The following is a 24234-nucleotide window of genomic DNA, read 5'->3' on the forward strand; positions in this document are numbered from 1 at the left end:
TAATACAAAAATAAAAAAAATAATTTTTTAAATGTTTTGTTGTATCAATAAATCCTTTGCATGATTTCTGGAAGCATAGACTTTAAGAGAATGAGTAAACAAAAACTTGTTCACATTAGACTTGAAAATGTTCATGTTATAGTCAACTGGGAAGTAACCCTGCAGTATTGTATTCCACAGACAGGCAGTTCTAGAAAAGAAACTTTGCTTATGGAATTTGTTTAGTTTTAGGCACAGACAGATAATAAGGGAAACTGTTAGCAGTTGCAGCTAGACAAGTGTCTGCTGCGAATGTTCTGCATGGTGGAAGGACCAAAGATAGAAGTTCAGTTGAGCACCTGCCATGAAAATGATAGGGCAGAGATAAACTTGCTATGTCTCTTTTGTGAAAAAGATGAAACAGGGAAGAGAAGAAGGCTTTGCCCACTAGATCTTGAATCCTTTTAAGGCAGGAAAGTGTAGAATGTTGAGAAAAATTATATAGAGTCGCTTTTAACACTAATAACATATTTAAAAGAAACAACAACAAAAAATGTATGTTAATTTGGCTCAAACTTAAATTCTATCAAATATTTACTTTTTTAAAAATCTCTATGATTTTGAATTAAAGAACTTGAAATATATAATTTATTGAATAAATGATGTAAATGTTCCAGAATTTTTGAGATGGGAATTGATATTTTTGATTATTCAGACTATGATTCTTGCCTTGATTGTTATATTCACAAAATTTCAACCTTTTGCAGGTGCATCTTTTTGAACTTGTGAATTTGTCAAATTTTGGAATAATTCTCAGTAGATTGTTCTCATTCCATTAGTCATGACCGGGTAAAAACATTAATTTTTGTATCATTCTTCATTATTCTTGCCTGTAGTAATGGTTGAAGTTTCATCTTCCAGAAGATCATCACTTAGAACTGCTTGTTAATCAACTCCTTAACCATTATGTCATGGGTCTACGGGCAAATAAAGGGTTCAATTCAAAATTCTGTATAGGTTCACAAGCTGAATATATGGATTTCAGTGTTCGAAAAGATGAACTTGTTGGAAACGTGAAAATAACAACACATATGAGAATTGTAATACAAATTGTTAATTGACATCCTAAAAATTTCCAAAATCTTAATATTAGATAAATTTTTGAATTTTTAATGAGTAAAAAAATGAACATACTGATTTGTTCACAGAAAATATTGCTCTCCTAGTGAGGCCCCTGTATTATACTACCAGATCAGCAGATCTGAAGGTATCGGCTTCCTGATTGAAATGCAACAAATATTAATGTTGTTGGGGTTTTTTTCCCCCCTTTTCAAAATTTGATCATCTTTTGTAAACCTAAAAACAGCAATTTTTCTCTATAAAACAACTAAACTAAAAACTATGAATAAATATTTGAAAATATAAAGAACTTGAAGGATTAAAATTTTTACCAGAATGTCCAAATTTGGCATTAAATAATGTTGATAAGGTTGATATGCCATAAAACAAAACAACCAACCAATCCTGTATTGTATATTCAGGATAGCATCAAATCTCCATACCAGCATTTTTTTTTTTTTTTTACATAGCATTTAATTTATAATTGTTATGTATCAGTTTTATCTTCATTATTATATAATTTACTTTCTATTATCTTTTAACTATCTTTTTTTCTTTTTTATTTCAGTCAAGAGGCTCATCACTGTTTTCTTCATAGCGATCTGGGCTTTCTGCAAAACTTTGGCAGATTCACATTTTCCCTGAGATTTTTTTTTTTTTTTTTGGCTTAATGAATGGAAAGCACATCCAGTACAACTGCAGATCACTGCTAAAAATGATGGTGGTTAGACTTTAAACTAGTTCCAAGAACATCACCCATCTATTTTACCTCAGCGTTGGTTTCGTCTCTAGCTTCCAAGAATGTTTTGTGTTAACTCCACTACAACTTCATGGTTGACCATTGACACACTCTGCATATCCTTTTTGTTGCTGTATTGATGGCAGCAGCCATGTGTCTAAGTTTGTGTTGGTGCTTGACGTCCAATATCAAAATGCTCCCCAGATTTATTATTTGCAGAAAAATTGATAAACGAACCCAAGGGGTTATCCACCCTGAAATAATCGACACACACATTCCCACTGCCACATTCATAGCAAAGCGGTATTGTGGCCTCTTCTCATCTCTTCTTTTATCACCTGGGCAACTTGCGAAGAAACACTGCCCACAGTCTGGCCGTCCTTTATGTTCCCTAAAGTCCGTGTCACACTGCTCTCATAATGTCCAATTTTGACAATAGAACGTTATGGAATTGTCAACGTTAATTGTTGACAACAGTGTCCAGATTGATCAGAACCTATCTCCGTCACACATCTATCACCCTCCGCTCCCCTTCCACCATTGCTAAACAACTGACAGAAACATCTGTCAATCCTTCAGCTTTTGTCAGACAGCACACAGGAGTTCACTTGTCAATTCTGTCCATGTACGTTTAGCCAGTTAGGCAATTTGACATTTCAACTTAGGACTCATACAGGTTATCAGTCGTACCAGTGTTGAACGTGCAACAAGACTTTTTTTTTACAAAATGTCTGATCTTAGCCGCCACATGCGCTCGCCGACTGTCGAGAGGCCGTTTTCCTGCAAGTGGTGCGATCGCCGCTTCAGCCAGAAGAGCAACCTCATGAGTCATCTGCGGACGCATGGCACCGAGAGTGGCGACAGTGCATCGGGCGGGTCCCATCGCTGTCATCTGTGTAGCAAGACATTCTCAAAGGCGCAGGCCCTCAGTTGCCATATGAGTTCTGTGCACAGCAGTAGTGCTGGTGGGAAAGCTGGCGGCAGTGCCAAACGATCTCGGCACGAATGCAACATTTGCAACAAGACATTCGTGAGCGGCGTCATGTTAACCATTCACATACGCATGCACACAGGCGAAAGGCCCTACGGGTGCAGCTTCTGCGAAAAACGATTTGCCACTTCGTCTGACCTCAACCGCCACACCCGCATCCATACTGGAGAGAAACCCTTCCAGTGCCGCTTCTGCGGTAAACGGTTTACCCAGAACTCTAATCTGAAGGTCCACCTGCGCACCCATAGTCGTGATTCTCAGCACCAGTGCCACCTGTGCAGTGCTAGTTTCACAACTCGAGCATCTCTGACGCAACACAGCAGAACCCACGACCAAAGTAACAATGGCAGGGACCAGTTAATCACTAATGCTACTCAGGGTTCCAGACTGGCTCATACTGACGAGCTCTTACACGCTCCCCCACCAAAGGAATCTTCTAATAGGAAAACGGTAAAAACTTCTTCCATCACTGAAGACTTTTATCAATCTGACGATGTATCATATTCTCGGACAGATTGGGAAACTAAAAGATTGATATCTTCCCTGATGTCAGGTATGATTCACCCCACTGAACTTTCTGCTGCTTTACCCAAGGATGATTTGACAGCTGCTCTGGCCGCAGTTTCAGCTTCCACAGGCGCAGGGGACAGTTTCACTGTTGAGGGCCAAAACCCACTTATGTGCAGCCTCTGTTCAAAGCATTTCTTAGAAGTTTCTAATCTTGTACGGCATTTGAAAGTTGAGCACGGTTTGAATGACAACAGCGTCTCGGCTGCACCAATTCCACTAGTGGTTAACAAGCATACATCTGACTCCACCCTGAAATCTCCTCCAGGTAAAACTGAGTTGATCAGTGAAGAAGAAAATGATGATTTCACTGTTAAGACGGTCCTGCTTGACTTCAACGAGAAAGCAATATCAGACCCTAACCCCCAAAGGGTGGCCACAACCATTACTGCTGCTACATTACCAAAGAACTCTTATTTTGGGTGTAAGGAAGGCCCAGCCAACGTATCTTCTTGCGTAAGCAACAGACTAGTGTCTCTGGAAGACAGTACACATCGACTTTTTGATGTCTGTGCAAAGCCAACCTCCGCGATAGGATCAGCCGAACTACTAGATATTAAGCCTGATGTTTCTACTTTGAAGAATATGTTGTCACAGGGTTTATGTCCAAAGAAGGAAGAAGGGGCGGAAATAGAAGCAAAGGGACAGAACAAGGATGCTGAAGCCACCAGAAATGATAGTTCATCTCTTGCACCGTTTAGGATAAAAAGAGATTTCCATATGGACAAAAATACAGAAGGTTCTCTCCTCCATGAGATTCCAACATGTTTAATTACCAGTGAGAGCATCATGGAGGACTTGAAACAGAAATCAAAATCTTCCCACCGGGGGCCTCTTTCTCTCTACATCAGTAACCATAGCGATGAAAAAGACTCTATCACTAATTGCTCCCCACTTTTATCACCTTCATTTGAGCGATCGCCGCAAACTGGACAAAATATTTCACTTCATAACACTCCATTGTCTACAAATAGGATCCCTTGTACACAGATTACCGATATCCATGGTCTGACCAGTTTTGGCAGTGGCTTCGGTGTTAGCAACAATCAGTCTTCTTTTATGTGTGATGAGTTTGTTGACATAAGCACTTTGAGCAGTGCCTACTCGAACGGTAAGGCTAGTAGAGAAACTGAAATCACCTGCATAGAACTCTCTTCCTCCTCGTCTTCTTCTTCATCATCCTTGTCTCTATCAACGCTGCCGTCTCAGAATCAAATCATTGATGTAGGAATTGAAACTGAATCATCTAAACTCCAAAGTGGTTCAACCATCTCATCTAACCCTGCTGATCCTTCTCATTCCAAAGCACTATCCGGGGACGTAGATCCCAACCAAGTAGATGCACTTCCCATATCCCACTCTGTTTCCCTGGCGACAGAGATTCAGCAGCTGAGCAATCATTGTAAAATAGAAAACATGGTCGACTCAGTTGGAGCAAGCCAGGCTGCTGAAGAAGCTGCTGTCAAGGAAGAAAATGATGAGGTTGCTGCTCTCCTGGCTGGCCAGGACAGGCCGCAATACATCTGTGTACATTGTGGTAAGGCGTTCCTCCAGGCAAACCACTTAACATACCACATTAGAACACATACGGGCGACCGGCCATACAAATGTGAGCACTGTGGGAAGGCCTTTGCCAAGCCGTCCGACCTGAATCGTCACACCCGCATACACACAGGTGAAAAGCCGTTTCAGTGCGACTTCTGCGCCAAGTGCTTCACACAGAGCTCCAACCTTGTGTCACACCTTCGCACACATGCCACGTCGCAGAAGCCATTCCGGTGCAGTCATTGTAACAAGTCGTTTGCAGACTTTGCTCAACTTGGCAAGCATCTTGCCTGCCACACGGTAAAGAACTTTAAATGCAAGCAGTGTCCGCGTGCATTTTCTAGCATGCATCTGCTGTCCAAACATGCCGCCCATGCGCATCCTTACAACCAGGTTTCAGCCCTGGGGGTTAGAATGGGTGTCGGTTGGACAGGGCCCAAATCTCGCCGACCGCATTCATGCACTTCTTGTGGGAAACAGTTTCTGACGTCATCCGACCTTAAGCGCCATATTAGGATTCACACAGGGGAGAAGCCCTTTGCTTGCGATTATTGCGAGAAACGATTCAACCAGAGTTCGAATCTTATTTCCCATGTTAAGACTCATTCTGGTGTCAAACCTTACAAATGCGACTTCTGCACACGAGAATTTTTCTCCACGGCCATGCTAAACCGCCATCGTCGGGTGCACACTGGGGAAAAACCATATCGGTGTAGTGTGTGCCACATGTGCTTCTCCCGTGCCAACTTCCTTAAATACCACATGGCTACCCACTCTGAGACTCAGGCCGATCTTCAGAACGTCCAGCTGTCAACCAGTGAACAGGAAAATATTGTTAAAACCGCCCAAGAAACAGTGCAGCTGACCCAAGAAAAAGAGCGTACTGTAGAAGTTGAAGTTCATGATGATGATGATGATGATCAAACTATATGCACTGTAATAGAAAACAGTACAGCTCAATATCCAGATGAAAATCTATTTAACAATAAATCTGCTGAGAGAGAAGAGCCACAAGAAGGCTATAGAGAAATTCCAGAGAACAGAGATTCTGAAGCAATACCCATGGATCTTGGAACTTATGTTGGTGATGACGGTAATATGTACTTGAAATGCATATCTGGAAGAACGTTAGCTGAAAACTTGTTAGCACCCCAAACTACAACAGAACTAACCGCCCCTTATTCTGAGATATTGCAGCCACTAAAGAAACCGGTCCCAGAATCTTCAAACGCGTTTCAGTGTCCATTCTGTTCGCAGTCATTCCAACATTCAAGCCAAGTTGTCAGACACATAATGAATCATAATGAGCAAAAGCATCACAGCTGCAAGATTTGTCAACGAGCATTCTTTTCTCAATCCAGCCTCCTGCTGCATTATGGAACCCACCGGATACAGAAACCATTCCGTTGCGGCTATTGCACCCGCCAGTTTTCACAGAATGCCCAATTGTTGCTTCACATAAAATGGCACCTTCGTCGAGTGAAAGATGTAAACTATAGGTGCAACAAATGCCGTTGGCAGGGAACGAGCTTTGCTCATGCCGTATGTCACAAGCGTTCGAATCTGGGGCATACATTCAGCTTTCACTATGAGTTGCACAAAAGACCAGCTCACCGAAAAGGTATCCATTGTAGAATTAGACACAAGAAGGGTCGTCGCTTCTATAAAACGTGGGGTAGCATTTATCATCCACTCTCTAAGCATCGTTCCCCAGCAGAATGGTCCGGGTCTTGCCGGAAACTCTTCCAGTGCAGTATGTGTAATCAGAAGTTTGTAAAGTTGTCAAGTTTGGGCCAACATGTAAGTGTCCATCTGGACGGCAAGTCTAGAGACATGACCAAAGATTTTAAGCAGGCAGTGAATTCAAATGAAGTTGTTGTTGATTCTAGGCAGGGACCAGATTTTAAAGAAGAAAGCAATAATAATAATAATAATGATCATAATGTAAATATCCAGAATAGTTGCAATACAGCTGCATCACAAGTCATTATGGAAACCAAGACAAGTTTAGTCCATCAACGAAAAGCCAAAGAGACGAGTGTATTAGTAGCCATTCAGCCACCTGTTTATAAATCTGCCCTCGACAATGGAAGCGTCATTAAATCGTCTCATCTTTGGTCTTCTATGAGTGATACCTACTATGACCCAGTAGAAGAGATTAAGCCAATTCCATTTGGGAATTCAATCAAAGAGAATCAATTGCAAATCAGTAACGAAAAACAACAAAATGGCAGGAATTCAAACCAAGATGGAAGCAGGGAATCATGTCCATCAGATTTGACAGTTCATTGGGTCAAACAGGAAATTAACAACCAATACAATGCTCAACATGTTGAGATTGTTCTCGATGATGATGATGATGACAACAACATTGATGATGACAACCAAAATTCAGTTGAGAGAGCTACAAATTCTATTGCATCCTCTGTTATTGTCTCTGAAGGAAAAGTCAAGACGGAAAAAAAAGTCCACGCGTCAGGGATAACTGTACACCTGTCAGGTGGTATGGAATCCAAAAAACAACACAGATGTGAAATTTGTGGACGGACTTTTCTACAGGCTTGTCACCTGACCTACCATATAAGGACGCATACAGGCGAACGTCCATACGGCTGCAGGCATTGTGGGAAGGCATTTTTCACCTCGTCTGACCTCAAACGACACACTCGAGTACACACTGGTGAAAAACCTTTTAAATGCAACCAATGTCGCAAGCGATTCACCCAACGTTCCAACTTGCTTATCCACATGAGGTCACACACTGGCGACCGGCCCTACCGATGTTTCACCTGCGGGAAGCGCTTCTCCACGTCCTCCATGCTAGCACGCCACCAGCAGACACATGCTAAATCCTCTGGTGCAGAAATCCAAAAACCTTTCTCTTGCTCAAAATGCAGCTGCCAATTTAACACTTACTTTGAGCTGACTTGTCACATGCGGATGTCTCATTCCCTCCTCTCCAAGCAACAACCTGAACACACAGTTCTAGGGGTCAACGAAAGTGATGAACAGAAAATTGATCTAAAATCAGAGAGTGGTGACGAACATGTTCCTGCTTGGTTGGCTATTCAGTCGTCTGTAGGTACTGCCATGAACGTATCACCATCAACTGCAACATCATATCTTCCTACAAGTCATATCTGTACTGTATGCATGCAGTCATTTCCCAGCAGTAGTTTACTTATGCAGCATGTATGCAGACTTCATACAGAAGCAGCAAAGGATGTTAAGTGGGCCCAATTAAAAGAACAGCCTACTCACTCTTACCCTACCAGTAGTGATATACCAGAAGATACAGCAGATATATCCAAAACAGGCAGTTTACAGATAGTAAAATGTGATGACAATGTATATGTTGTTCAGAAAAGCAGTGACAATGTGGATACTTCCATAGATGCTGCAGATAACAACCCCCACAACTCTGTGTTGCCACTGGAGCATGAAGTATCTCTTGAGCAGCAAGCAGTCTCCTCTGGAGATCAGCAGCCTCATCTTAAACCAGAACTAGATGACAGTTTCAAAAAAGATGAACAGCATGTAGACAATAGTAAAAATGAAGAATACCAAGCAACCGGCATCAAGCAGAACCCAGATATCGTCCTTGTTGAAGATTTTCCACCAGTAAAAAGCACACCACCTAAGATGCTCTCTTCGTCTTTTGCACGTCATAAAAGACCCGAAAAGTTTGCTGCAAACCAGTGTAGCATTTGCTTTCGTACGTTCACGCAGTCGTCTCATCTGCGTTACCACTTGCGAACACATACTGGTGAGCGTCCCTACCACTGTGACTACTGCGACAAGGCATTCTTCACATCATCGGACCGTAACAGACATACCCGGGTACACACTGGTGAAAAGCCCTATGGATGTGGTTTATGTCAGCGAACTTTCTCACAGAAATCAAATCTTATGGGCCATCTCAAGACTCATAATCGGTGTAGACTCACCCTGGCCAGTTCTTGCATTCTTGCACTATCTAAGACACAAAGGCACCACCGATCAGCAGTTGCAGCATCTGCACAAAATAAAAGAGGTTCTAAAAATTTGTCTGCAAGAGGAGGCATCATATCATCAGGTAGGGCCAGTCGTCCCACATCGCTAAACTCAAGCTGGAATGTTCGGAACAAATCCGTATTCGATTCTGATTCTGTATTAGCGACCAAGGAGTCAGAGACAACCAATGAAACGATAAAAAAATTGTCTGGGGGAGGAGACGTCATATCATCAGGTAAGGCCAGTCATCCAGAATCATTACACTCAAGCTGGAATGTTCGGAACAAATCCGTATTCGATTCTGATTCTGTATTAGCGACCAAAGAGTCGGAGGCAACCAACGAGAAAATAGACACTTCGATTGCAGGTGACCAATCCAAATCTACTGCTCTGTCATCTCCAAGAGAAGGTACTGTTCTGTCATCAAGCTCTTCCGTGTCTGGAGGGGGGAAGAAGTGCAAAGTTGCACAGGAATATGCGTGCGGCATTTGCAGCCGGACGTTTCCGCAACAGAGCCAACTGAGTTCTCATATGCGCTACCACACTGGTATGCGTCGCTACTCATGTCCTACGTGCAGCAAGGCCTTTGTCAAGATGTCTGATCTGCGCCGGCATCTGCGTGTCCACTCAGGGGAGAAGCCATTCCCGTGCAAGTGGTGTCCGCGCAGGTTCTCGCAGTCATCCAACCTGACCGCCCACCTACGCACCCACTCTGGGGAGAAACCGTTTCATTGCAAACACTGTGACAAACGTTTTTCCCAGTCGTCGTCTCTCAAGATACATGTGCGTACACACGAGATGACATGCAATAACTCTAATTGATAGACGAGCATGGTTAAACTCAAGTTCCGTCAGTACTCTGAAAAAATCGCTTCTGATTAATGCTTACCAGTATTAAAATATTGTGTTATTCTGGAAAACAGTCAAGTTTTTTTGTATATTTTAAACCTGGTAAACCTTAATCAAAAATGACTTTTCCAGGGCATTCATATATATTAGATCAGATCAGTTGCCAAAAAGTGTAAACAAAGACAGATGGAACTTGGTTTTAACAAGTAGTCTTGGTAAAGTCACATTCTAAAAATTATTTAACAACATTCAAACATTAAAATTTATATGAAACAAACAAAAACGAAGGTTCTTATTTAGAATTCGACTTAATTAAAAAAAAAAATACAGACACATCTTTATCAAGTACATACCTGTCACAGAATGAAGATGTCATATCCCAAAAATCATATAAATTGAGGAAGCAGTTTTTTTTCTTAACTAAGAAAATAAAAATTTGCAATTTTTAGGGATTAAAAATTTTAATTATTTTGAATACAAAGTCTCCATAGACAAATTAAGTTGTCACTTTTGAATTTTAACACCGAAAACAGCATGTTGACTCCCATCTTGCTTGTTATTTATTTGATTTTTTTTTTTTTTTGTTAAAAAAATCAGATACCATACATCATAAAGATTTGTTTGTATTTTCTGTATTTTTTTTTTTTTTTTAATTAAGTCGAATTCTGAATCCGAACCAAAAAGACTAATAATGATGACATTAGTTATTTGGTATATATTGATATTAAATGAGTATCAAAATAAAGTCAGGTAAATATCAGATCTATAAACATTTATTATGCTGAGTCTTATTGAGATAAATCTTATTTTGTATGTGAATTAGTCCATTTAGATCTGTAATCAGTTCTATGCAAGTAATATGGTGTGATGTTAAGCAGAAACTTTTGGATACATGAAATCTAAGATTTTCATTGGTTCAAAAATGATTAAAATTAATAAATAATAGTTATTCTAAAAAGCATTCATCTTTCCTATTAATTTAGAATCACTAATAGTTAATAGAAAGAGAAGACATAATCTGATCTTGATTGGTTGTAATTTGTATCCAAAACCTATTATAAACAGTACAATATTTGGGTCCAGTGGAATCTATAATTCTCATTGGCTAATAATGGTTATATGTAAAATAGTACCGATCTTTCTGATTAGATAAAAAGTCAATAATAGCTTGTTTTGTTTTTTTGTTTTGTATTTTTAAATTAATTTTCACTCCAAATATGGTATATTGTCACTTGGAACATAAGGGCTACTATTTGAGATTATGGGGTATTGAGCAGCGAGATATGTGTTCACATTACCAGTGGTGGCTAGTGGCTAAGATTAGTGAGAGTGCTGCTTCATAAGATTTTTTTTTTAAATACACACCTTTTTAACTTCGCAATTAAACTTACAATTAGCAGACAAAACAAATACAACACAACCTTTTTTTTTTTTGAGTTCTTTAAAATTTTGTAAACTTTACAGAATAATAAAAAAAAGTTTGTTTTTTCTGTAAGCAAACAAACAGAAAATACCATATAAAAATACATAATTTTATTTACAAATCTTTTTACAAATTATTTTTATAAAAAGAATTTGCTATTTATTTTTCTCCCCTTAGTCAAGTAAGAGAAGTTTGGCTGAGTATTTTCATGCACCCACTGAAAAGGTCATTAACACACACACACACACACACACACATATTTCCATGTGCTAAAACGTTTTTATCCTATGTAATTATGAAGAATGTAGAAACTATGCGAAAATAGAATTTAGTGTAATAGTTAAATGAAACCAGTCACCTAATAAAAAACCATAAAAAATGAATAATTAATGAACACTTGTTTTTCAAACTATGCAAATTAGTTAACCTTCATGAAGTCGCTTACATATCCATGACTGAGTATATTGAGAAGTTTGTTTTAATAATTTTTAAATAGAAGAAGTAGGCTTCCAATGTCAGAGCAAGAAAAAAACCTAAACTTTATAGGTAAATATATATATTTCCGTATACTAGAATGTCTTCCTCTTAAATTTCATGCATTAGAGCAAGAAAAAACTCAACTTTAATAATCAATAGAGAATTGTCTCTATGATAATAATTAAGAAATCTGCATGAATTAAAATATAATATTTATATGGATTTTATGACTAGGCAATGCCAGGCGGCCTGCTAGTGTGTGTGTGTGTGTATATATATATATATATATATATATATATATATTATAATAATAAAAGAAAACACCTCTCTGCTTGTCTCTGAAACAAAGACATACTAGGGAGTATACCTTTTAATATAATTATACTCACATGTACAATTTGACTGTGAACATAACAGAAGAAATTCTGCATCTCCAGCTGCCTTTTACAGAAGCTAATGATACTTTTCTAACACATTACAAAATGAAATTAATCCACAAACATTAGTTTAAGAGTGTTAAAATATATCTGAATAGCTCAGTGGGTAAGATATCTGACTGACAGCATTAAGCTCTTCTTAGTATATGAAAAAAGAAAATTAAACTTATTAACAAATACAATAAAATAATTGATTGAATATGTGTGTGTAATGGGGTTAAAACATTGTTACATTCATGGTATCTTGAGGTGGTAGTCTGTATTATTTGTCTATCTTTAGGGCCAGCTGTTTTCTTGGTCTATTTCAAGAGATGACAATGATTTTAACATAAAACTAGATTTTATTTGTGTTTCATAATTTGGATTATCCAAACTACTATTCTCATCTTGTTATTTCCACAACATTTCAACTGCATTTCCTCTGACCTTTTTCAGCTGCATCTTTTCAAACTTGAAAATCTTTATGTTGCACTCGATAAACCTGCACAGTATATACGGGTTCACATCACGATTCTCTATGGGTTCTTCAGTTTGGCATAAAAATTCACAAGTTTGAAATGATGCACATGAAGAAGATTGGATGTTATATCAATCGAAATGAAAATAATAACCAAGAAAAGTATAATAGCTAGATTGATCCAAATGGTGCACAGATTTTAATTACTTAACTAAATGGATCTATAATTCCTTAACAAAGAGTTGCTTGTGAATTATCTTTAAAAAGTGGATGAGGATCATTAGCCATTCCTTCTTGTTTCTCCAAATCTTATATGGCATGTAATCTAATTTGAGTCCTGGTGAAAATTTTCAATTTTAATTCTCAAAACTCTCAATGTATGACCATGTGTTAAAACGTAACTCTGAAACACTTTCTAACACATTACAGAATGGGTGTGATATTCAATGTCAGATCAATCACCTGTTTAATTTTTTTTTTTTTAAATAGAAATCGCTCCAGACAAGGTATGAAGCCTATTGATGTAAGGAGCTAAAAAGAACAAAAGATGATTATCACAAAGATAAGAGATGCCTATTGACCTTAGTCTTGAAAAGGCCAACATTATGGGTAGGGGAGAAACAGTAAACAGAAAAAGAATTCCACAAGCCTGCAGCTCTTGGAAAGAAGCTACTTGAATAGGAATCTCTATTACAATAGGGGATCAAAACAGCAAATTGATAGAGACCACTAGCTGGAACAAAAAGAAGCTGGGAGTAGATTGGACAATTCTGAAGAACATGTCTCATAATATTTATAGAAAAGACTAAGATTAGCAGCATTCTCATATGGAGTTCTGGTTTACCATAAGGTTATTCTCTTTTGGTCTCAAAGAGAAACAACCGTACTTGATGAATTATCTCTTCATTTCAAAAGTATATTTCTGCCATATGTAACATGTCTTCTCATGTCTATTTAGTTCTGGTTTAAACATTTTAGAATATAACGCCTCATTCTGATTGTAGTCGCAACCTGAGATTATAATCTTTTCTTAAACGCTTTATCATAAGTACAAACTATTATAGATTCGAGTGGACTAATTCTGATGTTAAATGAGATCAATACTGACAAAACTTGTTGAAAATAAACCTTTATGGATCTTGATAGTGAGCTGACTTTATTTTAATATATTTTGGATAGTCGAGGTGTGGCAGCCCTCCCTCACAAATTGACTGACATGCTTACTCATCCTATTCTACAAGCTCATGTTGAAAAGAGAGAGAAATATTCAATGTAAAATGAAAATGTTAATGATTGGTTTTAAAAAAATTGCGCCACAAAAATGGTTCTTAATTGGTATGCAGCTCTATTTGCAATATCGATTTTAGATTTATGAAAAAAGATGTTTCCTGTCTCCTTAAAAATAAGTTTTTTTTTTAAATAATCTTAATAATAATGGGCAAGAGAGTCACTCCTCAGTTACTACTGAGTTCAATATATTAGAATATTGTGTCTCTTGCTCTTCAGAAATCAGTGTATTCATGCATATGAAGTAGAATACAATTCTCAATCAGTAATTCATATATTGTGGGTTTTTAAATGAAGCCATTTGCTTTATTTATCAGGACAGAACAATGAGATATTAACTTAGTTTTATTGATCATTTTATTTACTGCTGCAGCACTTAAAATCTGCTTTACTTCCTTTGCCCCCCCCCCAAATGCAAATGTAAGTTAAAGCACAAAAGTAGCTATTCAAATATCAGTGTCTGTGTCCAAGTATGATTGATCTACATAAATAGAATAGATCTTTGACTTGTTGAATTATTTATTTACCAGTCAGGCATATGAAAATTTGTGTAACTGCGTTTTTAGTAATCATTGCATCTCCTTGCCTCCTACAATGTCTGTTTCATATATCTTGTTATATATAAAAAAGCATAAACTAAAAAAAAAAATGTAGCTGTTAAAATAATTGTTTCTATCCAATTATAAGGTTTCAAATTTTTATTTATTTATTTATTTATTTTAAATTTCTTAATATATTGTTGTTCATGTTTTGGAACTTTTGAGATAAGGATTGATAATTTGAAGTATTAGAACTATTGTTCTCATCTTGTTATTCTCACAACATTATGGCCAATGTAACCGCTAATCTTTTTTAGGTGTGTATTGTCGAATTCAAGATAATCTTTCTGTCTTTCTACCTGGTCATGGCTGAAAAAAGAGGGCAGGCTACTCCCATGGATTAAATAAAAGTTCCGATTGAAATTCCCGTCCCAACTTCTGAGTTTGACTGAAAGATTCATGAGTGTGACAAGATATACCTTAAAGATAATCGGACTTTGTATCAATGGGAAAGTTGTGAGAATAAACTTCAAGATGAGTGCAGTAGTTCGAATAATCGAAATAATACTTATTGTTCATGCTTCAGAACTTTTGAGATGAGGATTGATAATTTGGATTTTTTAAACTATTCTCATCTTGAATGTTATTTTCACAATGCAAAAAAGAAGAAAAAAAAAGAAAATACATGAATTTCAAAATGACCGTGTCTCACAAATTTACTTGTGCTGGAAGAATGGGCCACCAACATTTGAGATACTGCTAACATTATCTTTTAGAGCTTTGCCAAGGGGGTTGATTCTGATAATCACTGCTTATTTTATATAGACTCAACACCTATGGCCTCTATGAATCGATTATAAAGTGGATATGATTCCTTCTTAGTGATCGTACATACAGAGTTCAAATAAATGTCAGTCTCTCGTCTGAAATGGATGCATGCAATAGTGTTCTCCATGGTTCCGTGTTATGTGCCATTTTGTTTCTACTATGTCAACAATGGTGGAAAGATGCTCCTATTTGTAGATAATGTCAAATTATTATTCTGTAGGAAGAAGATTGGTGATCTCAAGTCTAGCCATCAACATGCCTGGAGATGGTTCATCGAATGTAATTTATGCCTCAATGTTGATAAATGCTGCATATTGCAATGCATCATCCTCCTGACTTGGTTTTTACTTTCAGCAGTGACACAGCTCTACTCAAGGAGGTGAACATGACACAAAAGTCTTGGCCTTTTGGTTTCTTTGTCTTTCAAGCCATCTAAACATTGTATTCAGGCTGAAAAACAAGGAGCTCCATATTTTTTCATTCAATACTCCTGCAAACTCACTCCTGACATGTTTCTCCTATTTTATGTTTCCCTTATCAGACTGTTGTTAGAGTATATCATTTAGGCTTCTACTCCGTATCTAATATGTGATATCCGGCATCTGGAAAAGATTAATGACTGACTACTCATTAACTTTATCTTGGCCTACAATTTCCTTAATGACATGATGATCACTCTCAAGATGTACTATTCTCTTGCTTGAGAAAAATGTCCATGCAAGCAATACCAGAAAATCTTTTACTGCGGATTTTGATTGAACTGGAGGAGGGCTGCTTTTTCAATCAGGATCCCTGGGCCATGGAATGGACTTCCAAAAAGCGCAATAAATGTGGCAATGATGGAGTAATTGAAGGCGAAATTTGAACAGTTGCTCAACCACTGTATCCTATTCTGTGTAAATTTCTGCTCCCCTTTCCCTACATAGCAACTGAAGCATGCTTCTTTTATTCTTGTGTTTAATTTATTGAACTGAATTAAGTATCAGGTGCATTTTGTTGAACTCTGCAATCCATACAGAATTTCAAACTTAACTCTTTAAAACTAACAATCTTTTGTAAGTTGAAGGTTCAATTCTCACTACAGGCAATAATAACTAAGAATAACAATTAAAACCACTTAACATTTTTTCCCAGCCATGAATTAAAGGGTTCAGTTTGAAATTCTGTATGGATTTCAGGGTGTGACATGAAGATTCCTGAGTTCAACAAGATGAACGTGAAAGAAGGTTCTTGGATATATTGTCTGAAACGTTAGAAGAATAACATCCAAGATGAGAATAGTTGTCTGAATAATCCAAATATTAATATATTAATTTTGTTTAATCTTCATGCCATAAAGTATGGGGTGACCAACTCAACAAAATTGTTTGTTTTGTGAATTTAAGAATTATTTCAGAATTAAATAAAAACATTAATATGCGTTCTTTCAATGTGTGCATTTTCTTTAGAAAATACTATTTCAAACTGATGTTATAGACTTAGTTACACCTCCATTTGATCTCCATATTTAGTGATGAAAATGCTATTTTAGAATTAAGCATGACACAGACTGACAGATTGAGCATCTTATAGGTATCCTAAACCAAAGTTTTATCTACTTTAGTAAGTATTCTCAACAAAACTTTTATTTTCATAATATTTCCAAACATGATACAATGATACCAAATTTATTTATTAATGATTGAATTATAGCTGTACAAAGTTTATTGGAAATCAGAAAATTTGCTGTCTTGTGTGCTATTGGTTGAGAAGGCAAATTTCACAGTGTATAACTAAAAATACTGGATTTAAATAAGTGAAAAATCCCTACAAATCAGATCTTTTGTTAAATGAAAACTAATCATAATGGAAGCAATAATTATTAGATCATGCTAGCCTTGGAAAAATCCCATTTCCTCTTGAAAAAAATGTATAAAAATAACACAGAAGTGCAACTTTGACTGTTTATATAAGATTAATTTCAACAGCTAGCACTTTCAGTCATAATATTCATAGCACAGTAAAGATAAAGCTAAAATTTTCTTTAACAGTAAATGAATAAAAATACCCTCAGATTTGGACCATGTAAAAACAGATGAAATGCCATTTAATAATAGGGCAAACTTTTTAATCCCATTCACTAAAGATTTATCTTTGATTTTTTTTGATTTTTAAACAACTTGAAACTTTATATTTAGTTCACAATATTGTGCACATTAAGTTGAGAACTATCAACATTAAAACATAAATCGTCCATCACTAAAAATCGTAATCTAATTTAAAGTAACCTGAAAAATAACCTATTAATGAAACAAGAGAAAGAATTGTATATTTATAAAGAGAAAAAATTATTTCTTGTGCAGAATTCTCCCTATGTTAAAACAAAAGTCTGTATGACAAAACAAGAATATCATATTCCAAAAATCATGTAAATTGATCAAATAGTTTTATTCTTATAAAGAAAATCGTTTTTGAGCGATTAATGAGAATTTGTAGACATTGTAATATAAATCTTGCAAGTTTGAATTATTGTTGAGTTATTTTCCATTGTTTCTGGAGACTTTTTCAAAATAATGGGCAAGAGAGTCACTCCTCAGTTATTCATAAAATTTGATTTTCTTATTTAAAAATAAAACTACATGATTTTTGGAATATATTATTTTCTTCACATCATATAGACTATTCTTTGTTTTTCCTTTTTATATAGAAGGCATTCTGGACAAGAAGCAAGATTAAATTTTGTTCACATCCAAACTTTATCAAAATAATCTGCAAAAATAAATGAGTTACTACAAATTCAAATTGGAGGAAATTTCACCATAGTTGCCTGTTTTCGCACACTAAACTGGCTCCTTTGTGATACCTATTTATAAAGATGTGTGAATGTGTTTAGAAATGCTGCTTCAAACTTAAACTTTACAAAACGACAAAAATGTTGCTTCAAATTTATGCATGACCGACCAATGAAACCACTTATAATAGAAATGTTTGGAAGCATCTAAAGTAAGAGATTTCTTTCAATCAGCATGTCTAATGATGAAACTTATGTTTCTGAATTTTTTAGATGGGGATTGAGGATTCATATTATTTGGATTCTCATCTTGAGTGTTGTTCTCACAATATTTTGGTTGCTGTAACCTCCGGCCTTCTTCAAGTGTACCTCCATGGATTAAATAAAGGGGTTCTGATTGAAATTTCATGCAGATTCACGAGTTCAACAAAAAGATTTCCAAGTTTGACAGAATGTACCTAAAAAAGGTTGGAGGTCACATTGACTGAAACATGAAAATGACCCTCAAGATGAGAACAGTATTCTTTAGAATCCAAATAATATGGATGAAACTTCTACTTAACCAAAACTGACCGACAGCCTCTTGTAGAGATTCATGAACATCTCTAAAAGTACATTTTCACATGCAACGTTGTTCCAATTCAATTGTTCCAATTAATTTAAACATTTTCGTTTGTATAATTCTCAATAGCAAAACATAGTTGCTGCTGTTATTGCTTCAGTTATTATTATTATTAAGCATAATTATTATTTAATCTGATGAAAATAGTTTTTTAAAAATTGCCAGCTTTCAATTTCCTATTGTCTGAATTGGTGTGTAGATATTCTAAATGAAAATTAAACAAAAAACACAAAAAACTGACAACTTTTTGTTTACTCCAAGACATCAAAAAAATATATTGTTGCTGTCTCTAGTCATTGTAAACAAAAAAAACATTGATCGATTTATACCTTATAATATCTTATCGATTAGTATTTTTTTTTCTTCATTTTCATTTACAAATGGTGAATCTTAGTGTTCACCATCACATAAACCAACGAATTAGTCTGTTACAGTCTATACTCCCATGGAACTGTATTTATATATACCATTGGATGGCTTGGCTTTGTTTTTGTTTTTTTTTATTTTGTTTTTTTTTACATATTGTCATCCAAACATGTCTGCTTCCCTCCCAAATCAAGTAAACATAAAATCTCAAACTATTTCATATTCAAATATCAGTCTTCCCTTTTTTTTTTTTTTTTTTTTTTTTTTTTTATAGAAAAAACAAAACAAAACAAAGCAGTTCATAAATTCCACAATTCATTTGCCCATCAGTTTGATTATGGATTCTAAAATGCAAGAAAAAGGAAAACAATGTATTTTTGTTTGTTTGTTTATTTTGTATTAATTTTTTTTTTTTTTTTTAATTTTCCGGTTTTTATTAGTTCTCAGTAGTTCCTCCACTAATACATTGATGTTATAAAGCTTGGAAAATCATCTATACACACACACGAGAAATTTGCTAATGAAAATAAAAATTAAATAAATTACAATATTCATTAATCCATCCAAAATTCAAACAGGGAATTATAATAAATAAACATATTTAATCCCTGGATTTTCAAAGATAGGGTCTTTTCATCAGAGCATAAACATTAGTAAAAAAAATCCATCACCGGTTATCATAAATTTGAAAATATATATATATAAAAAAAACATTTATTCAAACTTAAATATATATATAAATAAATATTTATGATTCCAATGAGGCAATCTCGCTATAACATGGTTGCAGTTGTGTCATAAACCTTTTTGTACATTTATATTATGAATATTTATAGAGCTGTACCTAGTATTGATCACTTTTGAAAAATATTAGTTTTAAGTTTATTTAAAAAATACATCTGAACTTATATATATATATATATATATGTATATCTCAGGAATATAAAAAATTGATGATGAAAAATAAGATTGAAAAAATTAAAATATTTGTTGATCCATCAAAAATTAAAACAAGGAATTATAATAATTAAAAATCCTTAACTTATGGATAAAAAAAATAGGCTTTTTTCATCAGAGGATAAACAAAAAAAATATGCAATATTGGTTAGCATAAATTTAAAAGTATATAAAAATATATACATGAAAATATTTTGCAAAAATAAAAGGTATTTTCAATAGAATAACAGATTTTTAAAAAATCAATCAACTAATTAGCCAGTCAAAGGAAGAATCTAGAATGCAGATTCTTTTTTTTTGTTTTGTTTCGAAGGGGGGGGGGGGGGTCATGGATTATTATTTCATATATAAATACTTTTTAACTTTCAAATTTGTGGATAATGATTATATACTTAGGTTTTAAATTCATGAAACTATACTTTTTCTTGAAATACCCCTTTAAGCTTCAGTCATCAGAGTTGAGAATGGAGATAATCGATTATTTCTATCATTTTGTTTTTGTTATTTTCTTTCTTAACATGCATGTAACAATCTGCAGGTTATTCATCAGCTTAGTATCCTCAATCTAAGTTTGTTTCAATTATTCAAATTACTAAGAAGATTATCATAGAAGTCATAACAAGTCTTTTTGCTATCCACTTCATCTGCATGCATAAATCAATCCATTCCATGATTGTTCATACAAAAAGACATCACAAAACTTTCTTTTTTGATCTGATTTATTGAAAATAAGAAAAAGAAAGAAAATTAAAAAAAATTTTTTTTTTTTAACTATCAAAAGCTGTCACTGTGTTAGCCAACTGCTCAACTCACAAAAATCTTAATGCATACCATATTTGGTATGCCTGGATTGAGTTTGAGAAAGAAAGAAAAGCTCAATCAATTCATCATGTGTTTATTTTCATCAGTCTCTAAAAAAAAACAAAAAAACTTGCGTCTGTTTACTGTGAACTGATAACGCCATCTTTTTTAGATAAACCAAATCAAAGTCCATTTTCATTCACCTTTTCTTCATTTCTGCAAACATTTTTTTTTATTTTATCATTTCAAAAGTCAAATCCAAAAGATGAGAAAAAAAAACATTGTTAAAAATTTATATAAAACAAAATAAAACCAACATATTGCCATAACTTGAACCCATTTAATACACATTGTACAATAATATATTAGTCCTTGCCAGGAAAAACAAACAAACAAAAAGCAACAACAAAAAAAGAACTGGTATTATAATGCCTCAAGAACTGACTCCTTCAACCATGACACATGATTAAAAAAAAAACAAAAAAAAAACTGGCTTCTTGCATGAACTTCTTTTTTAATTGTCAAATATTTTCTATAGTCAATAGAAAAAGAAAAAAAAATCAGATTTAAACTGAGTTAGAAGAGTTCGTTATGAAATTCCGTACCATTGTTGAAATATTAATATAAATTCAATTTTGGTAAAATTGGATTCTGTATTCCATGCTCTACATTCTTGGATTTTCTATTCGCTGCTCTCCTGCTAAGATTTGTATCCCTCCTATAAACCGAACCAACTGATGTCAAAAATATCAGTTGCCATCGGAACTTATGTGTCGTCATTGGTTGTGCAGGAAATTTTCAGAAAATCCTTGAAAAAGGGTCTTTTTTTTTTTTTTTTTTTTTTTTTTTTTTTTTTTTTTTTTTTAAACTTAGTATGTTGCAGGGACCTCTTTTGTCATTTAACCCTCCTTCCTCCCACCTCCACCATCATCAACTGAACTCTGGTTGACCCAGATTAAGAATGGTTCTCCATTGAAAGGCATGGTGGGGGTTCAACAATATTTTGCCAAATTCAGATCTGTGTTTAGTACCATTCAGTTGATTAGTATTCAGCAAAGATCTTTCCCCAAACCTTTCAAATACAAGAAACTGTCCAATAATGTTTTTGCAACAAGTACTTACCAGCTGAACAATATTTATGTTATAAATATACTGTGCATCATATATATATATGTATATATATATATATATATATATATTCATATATATATGTATGAAGAGTCTGAACCCAAAACACAATAAACATTTTTAAGTTACCCCTACAAAAAGTGTTGAACGTCATCATGCTAACTCATCCCTAATTAATTTTATAAATCTTGTGATAACGGCCTATTTTATTTTATTTTATTTTAATTAAAATAAGCTTTTATAGTCGAATTTTAGATTAGAATATTTTTGTTTTTTCACAATTTAATTTTGCAATTTGAAAAAATAAAGATCCACCTTATATTGCATTATAACTCTTCATTCATATATATGTGATGCGTTCACTCATATACATCTATAGGTATGCATATCTACAAAGAGGTGTCAAGTAGGGCATGTCTATATGTAGGTCTGTGTATATATAGGCTGCCACCTGTGTGCACATGTAGATATGAATGTCTATTTTGTATATGTGTGCCAAATGAAGTAGGAATCTGTATAAATTATATATGCACATACTGTGTTGTGCATTTAGGCCTGTGATTTTTTTTGTTTTTGTACGTATGTATGTGTGCATAATATATATATATATATATTATATATAATTTTGTTAATGCGCATGTGTAGATGTGTGTCTGTGTGCATGTACAGGCCCCGTGAAGAGTCCACACTGTCCATGTATAACTGTCAACAGTTAATGGTGCCGTCTTGAACATTGTATATATTTATATAAAACTATACCACTATAATGTAGGTATAAAATCTCACAACCTTGTCTTGTTTATTTTATCTTTTTTCTTTGTTTTTTTTTCTCAAAAGTATTCGACATGTAGCCCATCCCTGTTGGATATTTCTTCTTTATGAATACTCCATAACTTATATTTGGATTCCCATGTTAGATATTTGGACCCTATGCCAATAAGCAGAGATGATGTTAACTAGTATGAATATTAGTGAGGGTTACATAGTACATATCAGGATAACCTGGCAGCAAACAAATAACGTGATTGAGGTCCACCTCAATCAAGCTAGCTGCAACTGGGTTCAAGAGTTAGCTCCTGGAAAAAACACTAGAAATGCATGTGTCAAATAATATCACGGGGACAGACTCAAAGTTTCTAGTCAGAGTTAGGAAGCAAGAAAGGCAACATGCATCTGATAATAGAGAAGGTAAGTTAATGTTGCCTCAAGATTCTGCCAGTATGTTGCCATCGTAAGACTACTTAAGAAATAATTAGAATTAGATATTGGTTTTTCCTCCCATGAACAACCATTCACTTATAAAACCTTTGAAAGCCAGCAAGTTTCCATTGCCACCAAGTCACGTATGAGTAGATTTGTCTTAAGTTAAACAGTACAACCATGATGGGATCAACGGCCCATGCACGGAAAAGCGTCGATCAGAGAATAAGAGGATAGAAGAATGTGTACACTTAATATTTATGATGCCAACTTATTCATTCTTGTACTAAGTTGTCTCGACAGGCTATGTTGCAAAAATCGAAGCTCTTAGCAGCTTCAATTAACATTTTCTTTCTAGGTTGACCAAATGGTTATATTTTCAATAATGAGCAATCAATAAACCAAATAAAATAAGTCTTTATGCATACAAAGTTTATAGTGCTCTTTTTATACTCTTTATCTTCACCACATTTTATGTGTGGCCAAAATCGTCCTATCTATTTAACTAAGTCAACTTCTCATACAAGAAAGACACAAGGAGACGTTTGCTGAATTTCTTCAAGGTTTTATTTGAGAAAATGGACTTAGGAGAGAGGCATTAAATAACTAATAATTATTTTCTTAACTTAATTATCTAATTTGAAAAATGAGAGACAGATGGATAAAGACATCTGTGTGATACTTTAGGTACCTCCCACCCTATGTGTTGGAAGTAATAAAAAAAAAGGAAAGAAATATAGCAAAGGAAATAGGGTTTATCAGTAGACAATAGATTGGAATTTGCCCCTTAACGCAGATAAAATAGAGCTACATTGGAGTTCTAATTAAAGTATAGCAGTTTACATTTAGTTTGCGGACACTTTAGGATTGACAATGGGTTTTATGACATAACGGAGTGTTTTGCAAGTTTTATGACAGTGCTCAGTTAACAACATGACAATTGAGGGCCTTTTTGCAACAGTCGATGACAGTCAAGAGTTGGAAGTCCATGGCACAGTGTTAGGGTTGGTGAGTTGTTACGGATGGCATGTGGTGGTGTCACATTTGCTGAGATTATCAGTTTTCTACATTATTTTGCTGTGTCTCATTCGTAGAGCTTCCTGAAGAGAACTATCTGAAAACATCAATTTTCTCTCACTTGAAGACAAAACTCATTCATC

General features: G+C 35.0%; 1 protein-coding gene across 2 annotated transcripts in view; it reads left to right on the plus strand.

Moving 5' to 3' along the window:
- LOC145277726 (uncharacterized) overlaps positions 1–22662 on the plus strand; it is a 44570-nt gene extending 21908 nt beyond the window's left edge. For both annotated transcript variants that reach the window (XM_080129429.1, XM_080129428.1), the window contains one exon: positions 1667–22662. In XM_080129429.1, the coding sequence (XP_079985555.1) occupies positions 2565–9755 (7191 nt within the window). In that variant the 5' untranslated portion in view covers positions 1667–2564 and the 3' untranslated portion in view covers positions 9756–22662. The remainder of the gene's footprint in view (positions 1–1666) is intronic.
- Positions 22663–24234: the final 1572 nt, after the last annotated feature.

This window comes from Euprymna scolopes, chromosome 6 (genome assembly GCF_053919585.1).
Source record: "Euprymna scolopes isolate OS-2025 chromosome 6, ASM5391958v1, whole genome shotgun sequence".
Lineage (NCBI taxonomy): Eukaryota > Metazoa > Mollusca > Cephalopoda > Sepiida > Sepiolidae > Euprymna > Euprymna scolopes.